At 34.4% G+C, this 20,284-nt stretch overlaps 1 protein-coding gene across 2 annotated transcripts in view; it reads right to left on the bottom strand.

Annotated features, from left to right (window-relative positions):
* Nucleotides 1–599: 599 nt before the first annotated feature.
* Nucleotides 600–20,284, bottom strand: part of LOC113114624 (diacylglycerol kinase delta-like) — a 30,223-nt gene continuing 10,538 nt past the window's right edge. The window contains exons 4-30 of one of the 2 annotated variants that reach the window (XM_026281505.1): nt 17,194–17,298; nt 16,221–16,353; nt 15,999–16,105; nt 14,985–15,110; nt 14,791–14,893; nt 12,787–12,949; nt 12,459–12,567; nt 11,290–11,429; nt 11,128–11,212; nt 10,165–10,259; nt 9,990–10,089; nt 9,604–9,880; nt 8,935–9,069; nt 7,786–7,914; nt 7,622–7,715; nt 7,422–7,532; nt 6,599–6,695; nt 6,421–6,528; nt 6,217–6,330; nt 5,321–5,455; nt 5,080–5,234; nt 4,519–4,630; nt 4,336–4,428; nt 2,828–2,947; nt 2,639–2,756; nt 2,434–2,564; nt 600–1,347 (exon numbers count right to left, since the gene is read on the bottom strand). In XM_026281505.1, coding sequence (XP_026137290.1) covers nt 1,258–1,347; nt 2,434–2,564; nt 2,639–2,756; nt 2,828–2,947; nt 4,336–4,428; nt 4,519–4,630; nt 5,080–5,234; nt 5,321–5,455; nt 6,217–6,330; nt 6,421–6,528; nt 6,599–6,695; nt 7,422–7,532; nt 7,622–7,715; nt 7,786–7,914; nt 8,935–9,069; nt 9,604–9,880; nt 9,990–10,089; nt 10,165–10,259; nt 11,128–11,212; nt 11,290–11,429; nt 12,459–12,567; nt 12,787–12,949; nt 14,791–14,893; nt 14,985–15,110; nt 15,999–16,105; nt 16,221–16,353; nt 17,194–17,298 — 3,285 coding nt within the window. In that variant the 3' untranslated portion in view covers nt 600–1,257. The remainder of the gene's footprint in view (nt 1,348–2,433; nt 2,565–2,638; nt 2,757–2,827; nt 2,948–4,335; nt 4,429–4,518; nt 4,631–5,079; nt 5,235–5,320; nt 5,456–6,216; nt 6,331–6,420; nt 6,529–6,598; nt 6,696–7,421; nt 7,533–7,621; nt 7,716–7,785; nt 7,915–8,934; nt 9,070–9,603; nt 9,881–9,989; nt 10,090–10,164; nt 10,260–11,127; nt 11,213–11,289; nt 11,430–12,458; nt 12,568–12,786; nt 12,950–14,790; nt 14,894–14,984; nt 15,111–15,998; nt 16,106–16,220; nt 16,354–17,193; nt 17,299–20,284) is intronic. The other variant, XM_026281506.1, reaches the window with a different exon arrangement.

Genomic DNA, 20,284 nt, shown 5'->3' with positions numbered 1-20,284 from the left:
TGAATCAATGAAAATAGTTCAATACAATTAAAAAAGATATTAAAAAATATTTAGGTGGGAGACTTAATTTTTTGCTCATTACAATCCATCCTTAATTAATTTTATAGTTGTATTTACTAATTTAGCAAATTATCGTTTTCAAGCAAATATAGGTTTTATTTAATTAGACTTTATTTTATATTATTTCTTGAATTCATTGTTAGTGGATAAAACTCTGCCAAATGCATAAATGTAAATATTTGGGTGAGACTTAATTTTTTTGTGCATTACAACAGTTTTTTTTAACTGTATTTATTGTTTTCAATCAAATTATGTTTTTAATTTAATTTAATTTTATATTTATTTTATTTCTTGAAAGCAATGTTAGTGGATAAAAGTGTCTGCCAAATGCATAAATGTAAATATTTGGGTGGGAGTCTTTATTATTTGCACATTACAACTCCTCTTTATTCAATTTTATAATTTTATTAATATTATTATTATTTAATAATTAATATAACATTTTATTAAATTGAATGTAATTTAATATTTAATTAAATTATTTATTATAACATTTTATTTTAATTTAATTTAATGTTATTTAACATTTCATTTCATTTGAAATATTTCTTAAATCCAATACAAGTCACTTTGGATAAAAGCATCAGCCAAATGCATACATTTTAAATCTTATGCTCATCTGAGGAACTTTCGAGAGTTTTTGGTGGCTAAGAAGGCAGCTGTCTATGTAGACAGCTCACTAGGTTTTGAACAGAGCCAAAGAGCTTCAAGACAACATGAAACTGCATTCCCAGCACATTTAGCTTATGAAAAATGACATTTTAGAATGAAACTGAATATATTTAACAACAAATAATGGAGGGCGGGACTAATGTTATCCATCGGGATTTGATTGGATCGTAAAACATGGGGTTTAAGACTATTGACAGACATTTGTTACTTATAGTATTTAAAAGAAAACCGGATAAACTTGGATTTCAGGTTGTCTTCAGTGAATATCATTTGGCTGAATGCTTGAACACTCCTGTGCTCTTCAGGGTCTGTGATATTGGTTCGACCCTCCGATGGCTCTTGATAAATCTCCCCCTTCCAGGTGGTCGAATAGTTTCCCCCAAAGCGATGATGTCACAGAGGAGGAGAACTGAAGGCACTGTGATTGGTTGGAGGTATGGCTGCTTCCAGTCGTGGCTGAGCATCTGATTGGCTGGGTGAAGCTGTGTCACGTCCGAACGAGGCGTCTGATTGGCTGCGGAGCGTCTAGGCTTCGCTGGTTGTGCTGTTTCGACTCAAATCCCTGATTCCCTGCAGGATCCGCTTCATGTGGCCGACTTTAGTCACTCCCAGATCCTGACACACACACACACACACACACACGAGATGCTTGAAGTCTGTAGTTCTTGGCTAGAATAGTATGCATTTGATAATTACAGGGATCTGTAGCCCGAATATGATCATCCCCATGCCAGGGACTAAAATGTAAAAGACAGTTATATCTTTTCATGTGTAAAGACCTCATTAATACTGTAAAGAATTACTATTATAAATGTGTACAATACCAATCCAAAAATATTTAGCGTCCATTATAAAAATTGTTTCATCATTATTTCTGTTTTAGTCAAAGTATTATATTGTTAAATGAAGAGTTATTCATATACCACTATAGTTTTTGTTCATATTTTCAATGAGATTTTATTTGATATTTTCACTTTCAATTCTATTAAAAACATTTTATTGTGTTTTTGTAAATTGCATTAGTTTTTTTCTATAGAGTTAAAGTTTTAGGTTTAAATGTTCAGTACTTTTTTTCACAAAAGACAATGGCAACTGCTGAAAAAAATAAATAAAAAATAATATATAAATATATACTTTTTTTTTTTGGGGGGGGGGTATTTTTTTGGGTTCTGTTTTAATTAATTATAATAACCCTGTTTAGATTGCTTTATTTATTAATTTAAAAATATATATATTTATTAATTTGTTTAAATAAATTTCTTTATCTAGATCAAATTAATTTATTATTACTTTTTTTCTAAAATTTTATTTTTAACAATTCATTATTTTAATATATCATTAGTTTTGCATTTTACTCAAATGTATTTATTAGCTATTTAAATTTAACTGTATTCATTTATTTGAATTTAATACATTTTGTTATTTATTTAAATCAAATTGCTACTCTTTAATTCAAAATGAATTCTCGTTTATTATGAACAAAATTAATTTATTTGTCATTTTAAATTAAATTAAATTTACTTATTTTATTTATAATAAAAATGAAATAATCTATTAAAATAATTAATCAAATTGGTTTATTTATTAGTAAATTATATCAAATTTTAAAAGTGTACTCTTATCTTATTTATTACACTGTTATTCTTGCAGCCCTGCTGGAAAAGTCCTGGAGTAGATGTGTGCATCTTGGAGCGCTCTTACCTTCAGGTCTCTCCTCTCCAGCTGAAGCAGCTCTGGTCCTCTGATATCATGTCTGATGAAGATCTCCTTATACTCGGACAGACAGAGCATCTCCAGCCAGACGCCCACTTCCTCCACACCCCACGTATTCACTGCTCACACAACACACACCTGGGTTACACTCATGCACGAGGTCAGAGGTCAAAGGTCAAAGCTCGGGTCGTACCTGGCATGTTGAAGGCGGCGCACGTCTCCTTGTTTTTGTTGTTTTTGTCTTTCTTGAATTTGGGCACGAGGCGGAATTTAGCGCTGCGACTGCGCTTGGAGAAATCGGACAGCTGACCCTGCACACAAACACACTTCAGACCGGAACACACTCACCGAAACATCCCCAAACCAGCTGGACGCCACGCACCTCGTCGTCGGCCGGCTCGATGAGCTGACTGATCCAGCTGATGTCTGTGAGTCTGCGTAACTGCAGAGCGACTGAACTCAACGCAGCGCTCAGCTGATCTCTCTGAGGAGCATCCAGCTGCTGCAGACACACACACACACACACACGGGATTATTCTTTAATAATTTATATTAAGTGCTACATGCCATGAAGATGAACACACTCGCTGAACAAACATAAGTATACAGTACTAAACTATAGCACTACACTGTTACGTGCAGTTTACTTTAAAACCAGTGATACACTAATTATGTTTATATATATATATATATTTATTTATTTATTTTTTATTTTTTTTCATGTTAACTTTAGTTCAAGTTTTAGTAGCTTTCAAGTTTGAGTTTTTATCAGCTTTTAAAAAATGTCTATAGTTTTCATAAAATTTTAGATATTTTTAATACTCAAACTAAACAAGAATGCACTGGCAACTAGCTGAAATAAAGTTTAATATAAAAGAAAAATATGTATTTTAAATTTTTTACATGTACATTTCATATACATGTTTACATTTAATATTTAAGCAATATATTTTATTTTATGTCAACGTTTTTTTATTTCAAGTAACAACGGTTTTTTTTTAAACCCTTATTTATTTCAAATTATTTGTATTATTTATTATAAAATTTTACGTTTACGTTTGCTTATTTTTATTATTAACTGGAAAAAGTGCATGCAACTCGCTTATAAAAAAAAATGATATAGTGTAGAGTACATATTTTAAGATTATTGATATATGCTACTATACTACTGAAGCGTCTTTTATATTTAATATATATATTTTGTATTTTTCAGTTCCTTTAAGTGTTAGTTATTAGGGCGCGAGCACCGATGGTGTGAGGACCCTTTTGGAATTGCTCTGTTTCTTCTTCTTCTTCTTCTCCAAAGAGCCTAAACATTCTCCAAAACTCATTGTCAAAAAACTTTAACTTTGCACACATGTCAGAACTGTAGAATATGTACAACTGAAACGGGTTTCAGAAGTGGGCGTGGCTAAATGGCTCGATAGCGCCACCTGTACACATTCAACGGAGTGCGCCTCGAGCTGTGTTTAACGTATATGTATAAAATTCAAGACACATATGTAATACACCATTACCTACAACAAATCCTCTTGGTACAAAATCCAAAACCTAACAGGAAGTACGTTAATTTGAATTACGTGTACGATTTATGTGCAGTTTTTTGCCATTTCCATGCATCTTACTTTGACGAGCTCCTCCTACATTTTTAAATGGATCCTCTTCACAATTGGTGAGCGTTATCATAAGACCTTTATGATGTTACATCGCAAAGATCTTGAGTTTTTGTCAAGGGGCGTGGCCCCGGCGGTCTGACAAATTTGGTGACTTTCTTTCTATCTTTGTCTGATGTCATGAGTGTTTCTTTGGCTGATTTCTCAAATTAATTTGTCTCCCTAATATTAACTCTGATACAGTAAACACACACATTCCTCTGTCTGATTCGCTCACCAGGCACATCTTTCCCGCGAGCAGCAGTTCGGTCTCGCTGTGCAGAGCTTTGACGTTACTGACCATCTCCATCACCACGTTACAGGTCAAACCCTACACACACACACACACACACACGACGTGCGTCAAGGATGCCATGAGGAACCAAAACAACAGTTATATCTAATCCATACGCTAACTCACCCCGCTGCTTTTGGAGTTTGCGTACACCAGGTCCATGGCTTTAGAGCTGGCGTTGACCGCATGAGCCAATTCCTGCTCGATCGTGTGATGAGACTGTGCCACGTCCCTGATACTAAACACACAAACATGCACGTTCAAGCTTTAAATACAGTAGAAGGCTGCATTCGTTTGATTAAAAATACAGTTAAAATTTTAAATATTATTGCAATTTCAAATATCTGTTTTCTATGTGAATCTCTGTTAAAGTGTAATTTATTTCTGTGATGCTCCGCTGTATTTTCAGCATCATTCCTCCAGTCTTGTGTCTCATGATCTTCAGAAATTATGAAAATATGATGATTTGCTGCTCAAGAAACATTTCTGATTATTATCAGTGTTGAAAACAGTTGTGCTGCACAATATTGTTGTGGAAACTGTGATATATTTAATATTTCAGGACACTTTAAAGAATATTTTTGAAATTGCAAATCTTTTGTTACATGTCTTTACTGTAATTTTTCACCAGTTTAATGCATCCTTTATGAATAAAAGTACTAATTTCTTTAAAAAGCATTTATGTACCAGTGTATAAGTGCACCGGCTGCCTGTCCGAACAGACTGATCTGAGCAGTTTCCTCTTCAGAAACGATCTCCGGCTGCAATGCATGCTGGGAAACCAGCCGTGGAATCTCGCCTCTCTGTTTGTCCTCCCACGACTTCAGAGTGTTCTCGAACGCCTGCAAAACAGCCGTACGTGAGCTGCGTTTCACTCATCTGAGAGCTTCACCTCGACTTCCCATAATGCCGTGCGTGCGGCACTGACCCGGTCTCTGGTGAGGGTTTGTGTGCGGTTCTTGTGGAGGATCCGGATGTATCCGGGCGGTTGGATCCAGGCTTCCCCGTCCACCTGCACAGGGACGCCTTCATCTCCCAGAATAGTGATCTTCACTGTCCGACACTGATGAACACACACACACACACACACACAGATGTTTAAATCATCATGTGAATTCACATACCATTGTATTTCAACCAACATTTTTTCACATCATTAAAACCAAAAAATAATAAAAATTACGTAGATGGACTATAATAGTACAGAAATACAATATATTTTTTGTCTCTGCAATAATTAACTTTACATATCTAGAAGTCTTCAATATATATATATAATATATATAATATATATATAGTCTATACATTCACATTAAAATGTAAATATTAATTTAAAATTGTAGGGTCAATGCAATGTTTTTTAAAAGATAGAAATATAAATAAGAAAGGATGCATTCAATTGATCAACAGTTATGTTAAAGACAAATATAACATTACAACATTTTTTATTTCAAATGCTGTTCTTTTTAACTTTCTATTCATCTGTGGATACTGAAAAATAAAATGCATCACAGTTTGCACAAAAATATTGTGCAGCACAACTGTGTTCAACATTAATAATAATCAGAAATGTTTCTTGAGCAGTAAATCAGTATATTATTCTGATTTCTGAAGATCATGTGACACTGAAGACTGGAGGAATGATGCTGAAAATACAGCTTTGATAAATAACTTTTTTTAATAAATTGCATTTAAACCAATAGTCACATAGAAAACAGTTGTTTTAAATTGTAATAATTTTTTTTGATCAAATTAATGCAGCCTTGGGGAACAGAACAGACTTCAAATACATTAAAAAAAAACTTTTTCTGTGTGTGTGTGTACCTGTGCGATACGGTGATGCTGTAGATTAATAACTCTAGAAACAGCCATCTGCATGCTGCCGAACACAGCCACCACCTCCAGGATCTTATCGTCAAACGACGGAGCCGTGAACGTCTGCGAACAAACACACATTACATCCCAAACACACATTTCCATATTTCACTTACACACTCAAACACAAGGAAAGTTGTGGCACAAACGTACATCATCCTCTTTAGTTCCGCCCCAGAAGTTGGTTCCTCCTGCGTAACTGGGAATATTCAGCACAGCGATTCCCTGCAGACTGGGAAGAGGGATCGGCCTCCCGTCACACTACAAACACACACGGGTTAGGTTTGATTAACCTTATAACATGTACACACACGTACACACACACACACACCTCCAGCAGAACTCTCTGTTCCAGGTTCTTGTATGTTCTATGCAGAAGTTCTTTAGTTCCCAGGACTCCATACCACATCATGTTTTTAGTGCGACTTCTAAACAGAGAAAAAAAGAAAGATTTTTGTATGTATGTTTGTGTGTGTGTGTGAATATATATATATATATATATATATATATATATATATATATATATATATATATATATATATATATATATATATATATATACACACACACCACAAACACACACACACACACATACTACAGTACCACTGTAGTAAGTTTGAAGTTTGATTTTATTTGTTAAAAAAATACAGAAAAAAACAGTAATCTTGCAAAATGTTATTACAATATAAAAAAATGGTTTCTATTTTAATATGCTTTAAAATATAATTTATTTCTGTGACGCAAAGCTGAATTTCCATCAGCCATTAGTCCAGTCTAATATGCTGATTTGTTATTAGAATTATCAATGCTGGCAATTTTTTTTGTTGGGGGGAAAATGCGATACTTTTTTCAAGATTCTTTGATGAATAAAAAGTTCAAAAGAACAGCATTTATTCAGAATTTGTTAGAATGATTTCTGAAGATCATGTGACACTGGAGACTGGAGGAATGATGCTGAAAATACAGCTGTGCAACACAGAAATCAATTACAGTTTAACAGAGATTCACAGAGAAAACAGCTATTCAAAAAAGTTTAAATATTTCACAATTTCCCAGTTTTTGCTGTATTTTTGATTAAATAAATGCAGCTTTGGTGAGCAGAAGAGACTTCTTTCAAAAACGTTTGCGACTATATTTCTGAAGTGTTCATGTACCTGCATTTTTCTGGATGCTCGTCACGTTTGTTGTTGAAGTCCAGAGAGATCTTGGCATCCAGACCGATTCCAAAATAATTATTCATCACACATTTCTCCGTGAACAGATCCCTGAAACACACAGAGAATCACCTTCCCATCAGCCTTTTTTAAATACATTTGATCGTTTGACATAGGAACAGAAATAAGTGACGACTCACAGGTTCTCCGGATCATAGTTGAACGGATCAGCGTTGACCAGCAGCCTGGTGATCACCGAACCGCTAAAAGACCCCCCCACACCTGCCCTGAGACCTACACACACAACACAACATCAGCTTCTGAACAACAACAAAACCTCCAATGCTTCCACACAGACTCTTACTTGGGTACAGGATCTTAGTGTTCAGCATGGGCATGTTCTCTCTACTTCCTGTCTGAGCAGGAAGTGAGGCGGAGCTACCTATGGACAGGCTTCCTTTACTGATGAGCTTCTCACATGGCGTCTTAGATGCTGCAATAGAGAGAGAAAATTTGTGAACGAGTGTCGCTGTGTTTCAGGAAGGAGTCTTTGTAAAAAGTAGTAGTCAACCGATATATCGGCAAGTCTAATATATCGGCCGATATTTGGCATTTTTCAAATATTGTCATCAGTTGATACGTTTTTCTGCTTGGCCGATGTATTCGAGGAGGGATTTTATTTTGACAGTACGCAGAAAGGCAGTGCCTGATCACACACAGCTCACATTCTCCCTCTTGTTCACTGTCGTTGTTAACAGTTCTGTCTAATACGGATAAAAGTCCGTCTAATAGTCAGACAGAATTGTTAAAGGAATTAATGTATACAAAATGTATTCTAATGATTGCTGTTATATTATTAGTAATAGAAAGGCAAACATTATAATACTCTCTCATTTGCCGTCATCAAACTTCTTGTTTACCGTATTTTTCGGGCTATAAGTCGCACCGGAGTATAAGTCCCATCAGTCCAAAAATACGTCATGATGAGAAAAAAACAGTCGCACTAGACTATAAGTCGCATTTATTTAGACCCAAGAGAAAACATTACCGCGCTCTATGTCTTCAGTGTAGACTACAGAAGCACTGAGCAGCATAGAGCGCCCTCTCGCGGCTGAAGACGGTAATTTTTTCTATTGGTTCATTTCTCTCGGTTCATTTCTCTCAGTTCATGTCAAATTAATTTTGATAAATAAGTCGCACCTGACTATAAGTCGCAGGACCAGCCAAACTATGAAAAAAAGTGCGACCTATAGTCCGTAAAATACGGTAATAATATTTTTAGTAAACATTTATTTATGAAAAATACTTTGTCATCTAAAAGTACAAGTATCTTTATTTTACACATTTTTTTTTAATCCATTGTCAAATAATTTCAAATGTCTTAAATATGAATAAAAAAATATAAATATATATAAAAATATATATATCTGCTTTATATCGGACCTCTTGCTTTCCAAGATATCGGCTGTCAAAAACCCAATATCGGTCGAGCACTAGTAAGGAGTTGCCTCACCTCGTCTGCTGGCTCGCACTCGGCTGCTGTATGACGACTGCAGAGACAGTGTTTCTGAACCATCATCCTCCTCTTCTTCTTCTGCCGGTAGCGAAGGCAAACGCTCCTCTGTTTGAGCGTTCTGTTCATCCACCGCTGAAACACCAAATCATAATAATCATATGCAATCTTTAGTTATTGAATTATAATGTTAAGTAGGGTGGGTGGGCAATATTAATCAGTCTTTATTTTAATGATATCGATGCTTAAAACCCAAGGTTGATCTTTTAGTCTATGCTGTTTTGATGATGCAAGAACAAAGCTTTCCATGCAATAATTGTGATGAGCTTTGTGTTAGTTACTTTTGACAACAAAGTCAAAGCTTTCAAGTTCGGGTTATTTTAATCACAGAATTGATACATAAAAAATGTTGTTTTGCAGCTCTTTAATGTGGTATGATTGTGATCATCTCTTCCTCTTTACTACTAGTTGTAGCATGAAATAAACATGAATGAACATCAGAAGGTGCTAAAAGAAACCATACAGCTTCCTGAAAAAATTCATGCCTCGTGTAACCAATCAATCAGTGTTTCAACCACAGAAATATGCCAATATAACAACTTGTATTATTTATTTATTGTTTATATATTCATTTTTTTTTTCTATGTAATTACCAGCAAAATACACTACCTTTCTCGGTGTGCTCGATGATTTGTCTGATGGCTTTCTTCAGGCTATTGGCTCGAAGCATCAGCTGCTCTCGGGGTTTGAAGATGGCGGCAGGCGGTCGAGGCGAACAAGGGGCTGTGACTGTGGGCGGAGCAGGGGGCGGAGCCAGGACCACACCCTCCCCATCCACTTGCTCCTCAGCAATGGTGGGCGGTGGTGCAGACAACACACTGCTGGCTTGGGCTTCCTCATTAAGCGTTTTCAATAACGAGTCCAACTTTTCTTTCAGCACACCACACTGCACACAGAACATCTTGAGTCATTCATCAGCCAATCACAGAACATTCCAGGCCTTCCAACAGCCAATCACAAAACAGTGAGCTGTCCAATAGCCAGTCACAGCTGACCTTTTTAGCCATGGCCTCAGATTCTTCTGAGTTTTCGGTGTTTCTCTCGTAAGCACGTCCGACTTTCGCAACAAAGTCTTTCACCGTCTCACACAGGACTCTGAAAAACAAGCTTCTAGATAAACCACCAGCAAGAATACACATATAGAGAAAGGCTCACATATCCAGTACATACTTGGCAGAGGAAATGACCACCGAATGCTGATCGGACGTCAGGATTTTAGAGAGATGAGCAGCAACTGAGTCTTCATATGTTAGAATGTGCTGCACCTGAAACAAGACGGCCAATCAGAAGAGAGGAGACACAAAACAGCCAATCAGAACAGAGAAAACACAGAACAGCCAATCAGAGCAAAGGAAACACAGAACAGCCAATCAGAACAGAGGAAACAGAACAGCTGGAGTTATTTTAAAATCCAAGATTTTTATATACTATTTGACATGCTAATTATTTAATAAATAAAGGGTGGGAAAAGGTTATGAAAAACGAAATTGCAACTGTTTATGGTGCCAGAAACCTTGACAAATAGTAACAATGAGTATTTGCTAGTAACATCCATTTGCTTTATAGATAGTGATTAAGATTGTGATTATGTATCAATACGCCTGTAACAATAATTAATGTTTTTATTATGATGATGATTATTATAACTAAATTTAAATATGTAACTAAAAAAATATATTTCTTATATGTTTACTTATATACTCTTATTTTAATTATTAGTACTAAATAAAAAATTACTATTGTAATATGTCACCTTAAAACAAAAATATATATGAATACATTTATTTTAAAGTACAACTAAAATATTTAATTATACAATTATATTTATGGCTGTCTTAACTTCTGAATTTTCAAACATCAAACCATCAAACTTTAATTTAGTAAAAGATCACAGTGCTGCATTTCACTTTGAAACGCATTCATTGAATTAAAATGCAGCCTTTGAAATTTAATAACTGCACAAATTAATTCTGTTTTATTATATATATATAATATTCTAGAATTTATTCATATTATGAATTAGCTTTTATTGTTATATTTACATTTTAGTATTTTTATGATGTGCTTTTGACATGCTTATTAGCTTTTTCTATTGTATGTAATAAAATTAGCATTAATCATCATCACTGTTACCTCGGAGTCCTCACTACAGTCCTCTGTTACCGTGGAGCTGGAGTGTTGCCGTGGTAACTTGGTCTCATATACCATAATACTCCATCTAAGAGAAACAAAGGTGCTTAAATGTTTGTGAAGGAGAGAATCAGAGCGTGGCGGTGACTTCAGACAGACTCTGACCTGTCCAGCATCTTAGTACTGGCTCTCTCCAGCTTCTCCAGGATCTGTGGTAACTGTGTGTCATCGTCACACGCCGAGCCCCAGCCCAAAACCCTGGCCAGGTCATTTCCTGTTCCCAGAGGAAGTACGCCGAGCTGGCACTGCAGGGCCCACACAAAACAACACACTTCAACACTCTTCCTGACATAAACCTGGAACTCAAACAGTTTAGCTTGGATGAAGATGGGTTAACATAAAACCTTAAATGCATTTCCTAAATGCTTCAAAATTCATGTAAAAATACCTTTTAATAAACACACTGCTGATTTTCATCCATGCACAAAACATGCACCACCAGAAGGCAGCATAAGCAAAGAAACTGTGTCTTAAACTCTATTGTCTCCTATATATACTAATACATGTTATTTTTAAACAAATTGCATTTTTCAATTAATTTTATTAGAATTGTTTATTAATTTTGTAAGAATTGATTTATTATTAATCATTATTAAGTATCATTATTATTTAACAATTAAAATTTATTTTATATTTGATGAACTATTAGAACTATTAAATCTGTTTAATAGTTTATTACAACCTAAAATGACAATTTAATAATTTATTTCAATTTGTACAATATTAGGGATCAATGGAATATTTAATTTGTTCCACAAATTCAGTGTCTAATCAGTTTCATTTGTCTGGATTTATTGCTTAATAGCACGATTTATTTAGTAAAAATTTGTAGAAATCAAATGTAAGCTTAAACATTAATTTAATTAATCTTTTCAAATTGTATCAATTCCTTTTATTTTGGGGTAAAACGCTGCTGCACAATATTGATACAATATTGAAGAAAAATGCTGTAATATTACCTAAAAATAAAGTTTTCATAATTTTATTATTGTTATTTGAGAAGTGCATTCAGCACGATACATTTCCGCCACAATTTCTTCAAATTGAAATGAACTTTTATTTTGACAGGTTGCAGTGAAGGCGGTAGTAATTTGATTTGTTTTAATGGTTTATTTAAAAGGGGACAGTGCCATTTCATAAAACACATGAACAAACATGGTTAAATGTGTAGTCCCCTGGCCAAGATGTAAAAAAAGCATGAGGAAACCTCTTTTTTCTTTTTGCACTGTAGTTTGTTAGTTTGATTATCAATGTGTTTCTGTGATGAACTGTACCTGTTTGTGTAAAGTCAGCGCGTCTATCTCTGATAAAACCCACCCGACGCTGCCGTCTCCTCCACACACCAGAATACGAAACGTGTCGAACTTCTGAAACAGACGCAAGCTGCGGCAGACACACAAACAAACACAGGTAAAGATGTCACTGAACAAATATGAACTTCATTTTTTGATTAGTAAAGTGCATTGCTAAGAATCCATTTCCTCAATATCTAGATTTTATCCAGATTTTCATCTTGGCCAAATATTGTCCGATTTTTCCCTTATGACGGGTCTCGTGCTCCAGGGTCATGTGTGTGTGTGTGTGGACAGGTGTGTGTTTTACCCCAGGTGTGGCCCTCCGTTCATCAGATCGAACACTTGAGCAGGATTCAACAGCTGCTTGAAGCGCCGCAGGAACTTCACGCCCTGATTATCTCCACTTTTACTGTTCACGAACACCAGCAGCGGACTCGTGCAGGTCGGAGGACACGTCGCCTTCCAGAACCCTATACACACACACACACACACACACACACGCTCTTAACACAGCTGTTTTAGTTTTACTGATATGGTAACACTTTACAATAAGGTTCTATTTCTTGTTAGATATTTGTTATTAATGGATTTATTGTTTGTAGTTTTGGGACTTTATGGTAAAATGTTACCATTTAGATATAATGATAGTATTTAGTAATATCATATACATTTATATAATTGAAAGTTTTAAATCTAATATTACATATACTATTTAAAAAAAAATTCTATTAAATACACTTTTAAATCAAAAGTGGTATCCGTTAATACTTTTTATTATACCTGAGCTAACATGAACTATTAACTAATGTTAACAAAGATTAATAAATACTGTATCAAATAACTAATGTTATGTAATGGTGTTTACTATAAAATTATTTATTTTATTATTTATAAATATGTTTGAATTAGCTTTTATTTTAATTTTTCAGCTTTTATTTTATTTCATTTTCAGTCATTTTAGTCATTTGTATGTGCTTTCACATTTTTATAAATTTTTGTTTTGGGATTTTTTTTTCATCTTAATTAAAAAAAAAAAGTAATTTAAATATTTTGTATTATGTGCTTTTATCATTATTATTATTTTTGAATTTGGGACTTTATGTAAAGTGTTGCCATTTACATAGTATCATTATAATATTTATTAATATTTTAAATTAGCTTTTTTTTTATATTTCCAGCAAGCATTTTATTTCAGCTTTAGCAATTTATTTCATTGTGCTTTTATAAGTTGTATTGGTTTTTGATTTTTTTTAAATATTATATATATATATATATATATATATATATATATATATATATATATATATATATATATATATTTCTATTTAGCTTTTCATTTCATTTTCATCGTATCTAAATTCAGTTTAAGTTTAAGTCATTTTAGTACTTTAGTACTAGGGGTGTCACGATTCTCCAAATCCTCGATTCGATTGCATTTTCGATTCTAAGCTCACGGTTCGATTCGATTCTCGATTTTTACATTTATTCTTTTTAAAGCACAGATTGTCATTTTTCAAACTAGACTTTTAAAAAGTTTCAAATTTAAAACTTTTATTAACAACATAATGTAACAATAACTTATATCTTTAGTCAATTGAAAACTTAAAATAAACTGCCATCCAGTTTCTCTTTTGTAAGTGTAGTCTTCTTCACAAAAGATATTACGATGTATCTATTTAAAAGATTAAAGATAAAACACTTGTTAAACACTTCACTGTCATTCATTTAGATTTATATATATGTATGTATGTGTGTGTGTGTGTGTGTGTGTGTGTGTGTGTGCATCATTACAGTCTGTAAAATATGTGTATCTCTTATTACAAGACTGCAATCACTAGCAATCAGAAGAATTCCAGTTAATCAAGTATCTACAAAAGATCTACTCTATAAACAATGCATTAAATTACATTAAAAACAAAAATAAATTAAACAAGCAAAAGAAATGATTACTCATATGTATCTGGTCCACTGATGAAGTCATGGGTCAAGTCAAGTGAATTATTAATCATTTTCTAACAGGCGTCGAATACTGACTTTAGGAAAAGGGGAATAACCAATGACATTTGAGATAACAACTAAAACAGCAAGCCCCGCCCCACGACTGACAAAAATAAAATTGTTCGCGCGAGCATTATTTTAGTATCAACGCTGAAACACTTTGAGTCTTCAGTCTATCAATTTCTGCAATAATGCCATATTTGGTGATTTCTGAGAGGAGTTATTTCTGACACAGAGCTCTGATTGGATATTTCCATGAGATGGCTCTTTCTGATTGGTCGTCTCTGGGGAAGCGTTCTGATTGGACGCTCACCGTCTGAGTCGATGCTGTTGAGGGCGGTGGGTGGGATCACAGAGACTTTACACTGTCCCAGTGGGCACTTCGGAGAGAGCTGCTCTTTACACCCAGCATGCACCTGGAGAACAGTAGGGTATTTTAATAAATATATAGTGTAAAATTAATAAAACATAACAAATGTCAGAAAGAGTGAGGTTTCGTGCACTCACCATGGCTTTGCACCATAAACAGCGACAGTCCTGCAGTCTCAAGACGCTGCCGCAGGTTTTATCGCACACGGTGCATTTGGCGCTGACGGGCAGATTCCCCTCCAGCCACTGATGAGGCATCGAGATCTAGAGTTCACAAAGAGTTAATTACAGGAGGAGTCACCAGTTCACATGTTAACTGAGATTCTCACACAATCAGGAACCTGTTTGCATGCAACAGCTCAGTGCTCTGACATAGGCATAAAAATACATTGCATTTTAATACGTCTGAAGTATTTGAAGTATATATTTAGTACTAAATGAGGTCAGTAATGTTGTTGCAATGCATGTAATTCTGTCTTTTTGGCACAAAAAAAAAAATTATAATAATTAATAATAATATAGCCTAACTTTTGGTTTTGGTTATTATCAAATGTTAAATTTATTTAAGATATTATAAAATAAAAATAAAACATTAGATGAAATAAAACTCAATCATAGAACAAAAATAAAACAAGTTCATGCATGAAATTACTAACTGAAAATAAAACAAAAACTAAACCTAAAATAAAAACTGAAAATTAAACCAAAATAGTAATATATATATATATATATATATATATATATATATATATATATATATATATATATATAAAAAAATGTAAGAAAAAATACATTAAAATGTAATGAAATATAAAGTATAAAATATATTAATAAATATTGTAACTAAAGTTGAAGCATTAAAATGACTGGAAATGAATCAAAACTAAAGCTGAAACTGAAATAAAAATTATTTAAAAAATTATTATAAATAAAATCATTTTTTTATTAATATAAAGCTGAAATAAAATAAAATAAAAATTAGTTAGAACTAAAATAATTAACAGAAGACAAACACAAATAAAATATAAAATATAAATATTCATACAAAAAAAGTACTTAACAAAAAAAGGACATAAATATAATTCTTTAAATATATAATCCAAGCACTAATATAATAGTTGTGCAACAGAGCTGGATTTGACCAGCACTCACCCCATCCTCATCCTCCAGGATGTCTTTGCCGATAGAGGCCAGTGTCGTCCATTTACAGTTATTAGTGGCTCTGACCGCACAACGCTTGTGAGCCTTGAACTTACACACTGCACAACAAACACAGACCAGTGAACACACTCAAACATACAATAAGAATCAGCCTGAACCAGAACATCTAGTTATTGCATATCAAATCAGAGAGCATGATGAAGAGCGACAGACCTTCGCAGGAGAGTCCGTGAGACGTGACTCCAGACAGAGCCTCGCGACAGACGTTACAGTACGTGGGGCGAGCGTGAGAACAGGCGTACCAGTTATGCATCCCAGAGAAATGATCCATGCTGAACTGAGTGGACTACAGCAGAGACACAACAACAGTATAACGTCATGATTTCTGAAGATCATGTGACACTGGAGACTGGAGGAATGATGCTGAAAATACAGCTGTGCATCACATGAATAAATTACTGTTTAACAGATATTACAATAGAAAACAGTTATTATAAATTTAAATAATATTTCACAATTCTGACAGTATTGTTGTTTAAATAAATGCAACCTTAGTGAGCAGAGGAGACTACTTTAAATAAATCTAACTGAACCCAAACATTTGAAAATTTGAACTATTTGAATAAAATAAAATATTAGATGGAAAGTTTTAACCAAAAGATAATTAGAAATTGGCAACTAACTATAATATGTTTAATATGAAGCACTAAAATTAGTAACCGGAAATAAAAAAAAACTGAAATAAAAATCATTTAAACCTTAAAAAAAAAAAAAAAAAAAAAAAAACTAAGATAATAGTAATTCAAAACAAACAAAAAAAGCATGTAACAAGATAAATTAAAACCTAAACTAAAATAAAAGCCCATTCAAAATAAGGATATATAATAATACCAACATAACTCTGGAACAGAGATGAATGGTTATATATATATTATTCAAATCAAATGTTAATAGTTACTGTGCATGCAATACTTTTGGACGGATAGAAAAATCAAGCCACTTATTATATACACATTTTCTACAGTTTTCATATTGTTTTCCTTACAACTATTGATTTGTTCGACAGCGGTTTATTCCAGTGTAATCTGTCCTTGAGCAACTTATCGAACTAGAAATGAAACCGTATTCTGATTCGATTTTCCTCTGCTTTCAGCTCAACTGCTTGTTAAGAATGGAGAAAACTCACCTCAAAGTGTTCTCTGTTCTGAACACTCTTCAGAGCTGCGATCCATTCCTCCATCTCTTTCCTGTTTTCAGCACACAGAACCAGCCGACGACACGGAGTGATCACCTACAGAGAGAGAGAGAGAGAGAGAGGGAGAGAGAGAGACGGGAGAGAGGGAGAGAGAGAGAGAGAGAGAGAGAGGGAGAGACGGGGGAGAGAGAGAGAGAGAGAGAGAGAGGGAGAGACGGGGGAGAGAGAGGGAGAGAGAGAGAGAGAGAGAGAGACGGGGGAGAGAGAGGGAGAGAGACAGAGAGAGAGAGCGAGAGAGAGAGAGACGGGGGAGAGAGAGGGAGAGAGAGAGAGAGAGAGAGAGAGGGAGAGAGAGAGAGGGAGAGAGAGAGAGAAAAAACTCATGAGAAACTGAAGAAATCAGAATAGATTAGTTCAAGTATCATAAGCTGCTTTACCCACACGTAACCTTAAGTGTGTGTGTGTGTGTGTGTGTGTGTGTGAACACTCATGGCTCCAGAAACATGTGCTTCTACCACAAACGAAGTTCAGGAACAAGGAACACACTGTCCACTTCTCACACACACACACACACACCAAAGAGCTCTTGTTATCCAGATTGTATGGTGCCAACTAGGGCTGGGTGACAGACTGGAAATATTTCAATAATTCTGCCGTGATACGATTAAGTAACACTAAGAAGAATATTGGAAAGATTTTAAAGGAATAGTTCAACCCCAAAATGAAAATTTGATGTAAATGTGCTCACCCTCAGGCCATCTGAGATGTAGGTGAGTTTGTTTCCTCATCAGATTTGGAGAAATGTAGCATTGCATCAGTGTATTGTGATGTTTTTATCAGCTGTTTGTCTCTCATTCTGACGGCACCCATTCACTGCAGCACATCCATTGATGAGACACTGATGCAATGTTACATTTCTCCAAAACCTGATGAAGAAACAAACTCATCCTAAATGTTGGATTACATGAGGTTGAGCACATCTTCATGAACCGTTCATTTCTGGATGAACTATATCTTTAACAAGCTATAGGCCATTCATTTCACCTTAACACTGTAAGATTAGATTAGTTTCACATTGTTATTTTTTTTAGCTACTCATGAGTAAGAGAATGCGTTAAAAGATGTATAAATAGTATCAAACAAGTTGCATTATTACTCACAAAAGTCCACAGAGGCGTGTATTTTTCATGCTTCAGTGTGTATCTTCATGCATCGTTATAGTGGTGCATATAAATGAAATATTCAGTGACAACTAGTGTATAAAAGTGACTCGCTTCTTTTCTAACTAGATTTTAAATGCACTTTTCTATAAGGTCTTGTTTGTAAACATCCGTTAAAGCATTAGTCAACATGAACTAAAGGACAATACAAGGGTTTATTCATTGTCGATAATGTTAAAAGACAACTTTTAATTAAAAAAAAATGCATTAATGAAATGAACTTAAACATATTTTCATTATAAATAATATATTGTTCATTATGTTAACTATTTTTTAGCAAACTAAACCTTATTGTAAGTTTCATCAACATTTTGAATCTCTTTTGCATCCCATTTTAAGCTTTCAAGTTATTAAGTACATAAATGTCAAATATCATTAAAAGGAAAATATTAAGATATACTTAAAAATTTCTGAGCACATTAAAAACCAGGAATTTAACCTGTTAAATGTCACCCCGTCCCGTATACGGTACGCCTACGTTGACTATACTATATTACAATCAAATCTAATCTAATCTTGACAAACTATATATCGTTGGAAAGGTCTAAGACTCTCAAATATATATTTTACCAATATGTTTTGTTTAAAATTATGTAGGAAAAGTAATAGATTAATTTATGACAAGAGTGCACCCTCAGAAATCTACATTACAAAAGGAGCTTTGACCTTTGTTTAAAAAAAAGACTTCCTCGTTGCCTTTTTCTCTATCACATTTTAGAAATCATCAGAAGTTATATATAACTTGAAAACATCAAATCTCAAAATTCATCCTTCAAGACCCATTTTAAAATCAGACATTGCATTACCATGTAAATGGCACATCAAAATCATGTTACAAAATGTTTTCAGTCAAGAATTATACAAATGTAGGTTTGTTTCATGCACATTCAAGTCTATCTTCAAAAACGTGAGTGTTAAACCAAATTAAACCTAAAAATAAAAGCTTTAGAGGAGTTTGATGACAGAAAGATGATGTTTTCTTCATGTCAGCTCTGTCAGTAAAGTAAAAGGACCAAAGACGCCCCAAAACAAACCAAAGGCATTCATGCAAACTGATGTTCTCACTGAAATCACCACTTGTGATAAAATTAGAACAGAATGCAAAGTAGAATCATGTTCACTAGTGGCCACAAACGTCTGGAACTCAAACTCTTTCAGCTGTATCACGACAGCCAAACCATCAAGCATTCAAACGCTTGTGTGTGTGTGTGTGTGTGTACACTAACTTCCCAATCCGTTTCCTCCAGCTGCTGACAAAGACCCTCTGTTCCCACACAGTTAAAAATAACTCTTTCCTCCGCCAGCACACACACACACACACACACACACACATATATATACAAACCGATCATATTATTCATTTCACAGAGGAGTACACAATCTGCCTCATAAAACCAACTAAAATATACAGACGCATGGATCAGCTGACACAGCGGAAGACACACACACACACACAGAGTCAGTGTGTGTCTGGTTAATGTCTTTGATGTAGATCTCGATGCCACTTCTATCTCTTAGACAAACACACATTATCAGCGCTGTCGTAACGCCAGCTGAACCGTGTCATACGACTCAAAGAGCTTCAGGGATTCAGTTAGAGCTGAAAACATCCTGTTTCTAACACTTTAACACACAGCATAAAGCACCTAGTGAAATACACTACAGTTAACCCTGGCTCAAAGCAATAGTAAAGTACTTCACTCAGTCTATCCAAGATCAGGATGAGTTTGTTTCTTCATCAGGTTCAGAGACATGTGTCATTGCATCAGTGTCTCGTCAATGGATGCTGTGCAGTGAATGGGTGCCGTCAGAATGAGAGCTGATAAAAACATCACAATAATCCACAGCACTCCAGTCCACCA

This window comes from Carassius auratus, chromosome 15 (genome assembly GCF_003368295.1).
Source record: "Carassius auratus strain Wakin chromosome 15, ASM336829v1, whole genome shotgun sequence".
Lineage (NCBI taxonomy): Eukaryota > Metazoa > Chordata > Actinopteri > Cypriniformes > Cyprinidae > Carassius > Carassius auratus.
Note: the sequence above shows the minus strand (reverse complement) of the source record. Positions and strands in the feature narration are given on the sequence as shown.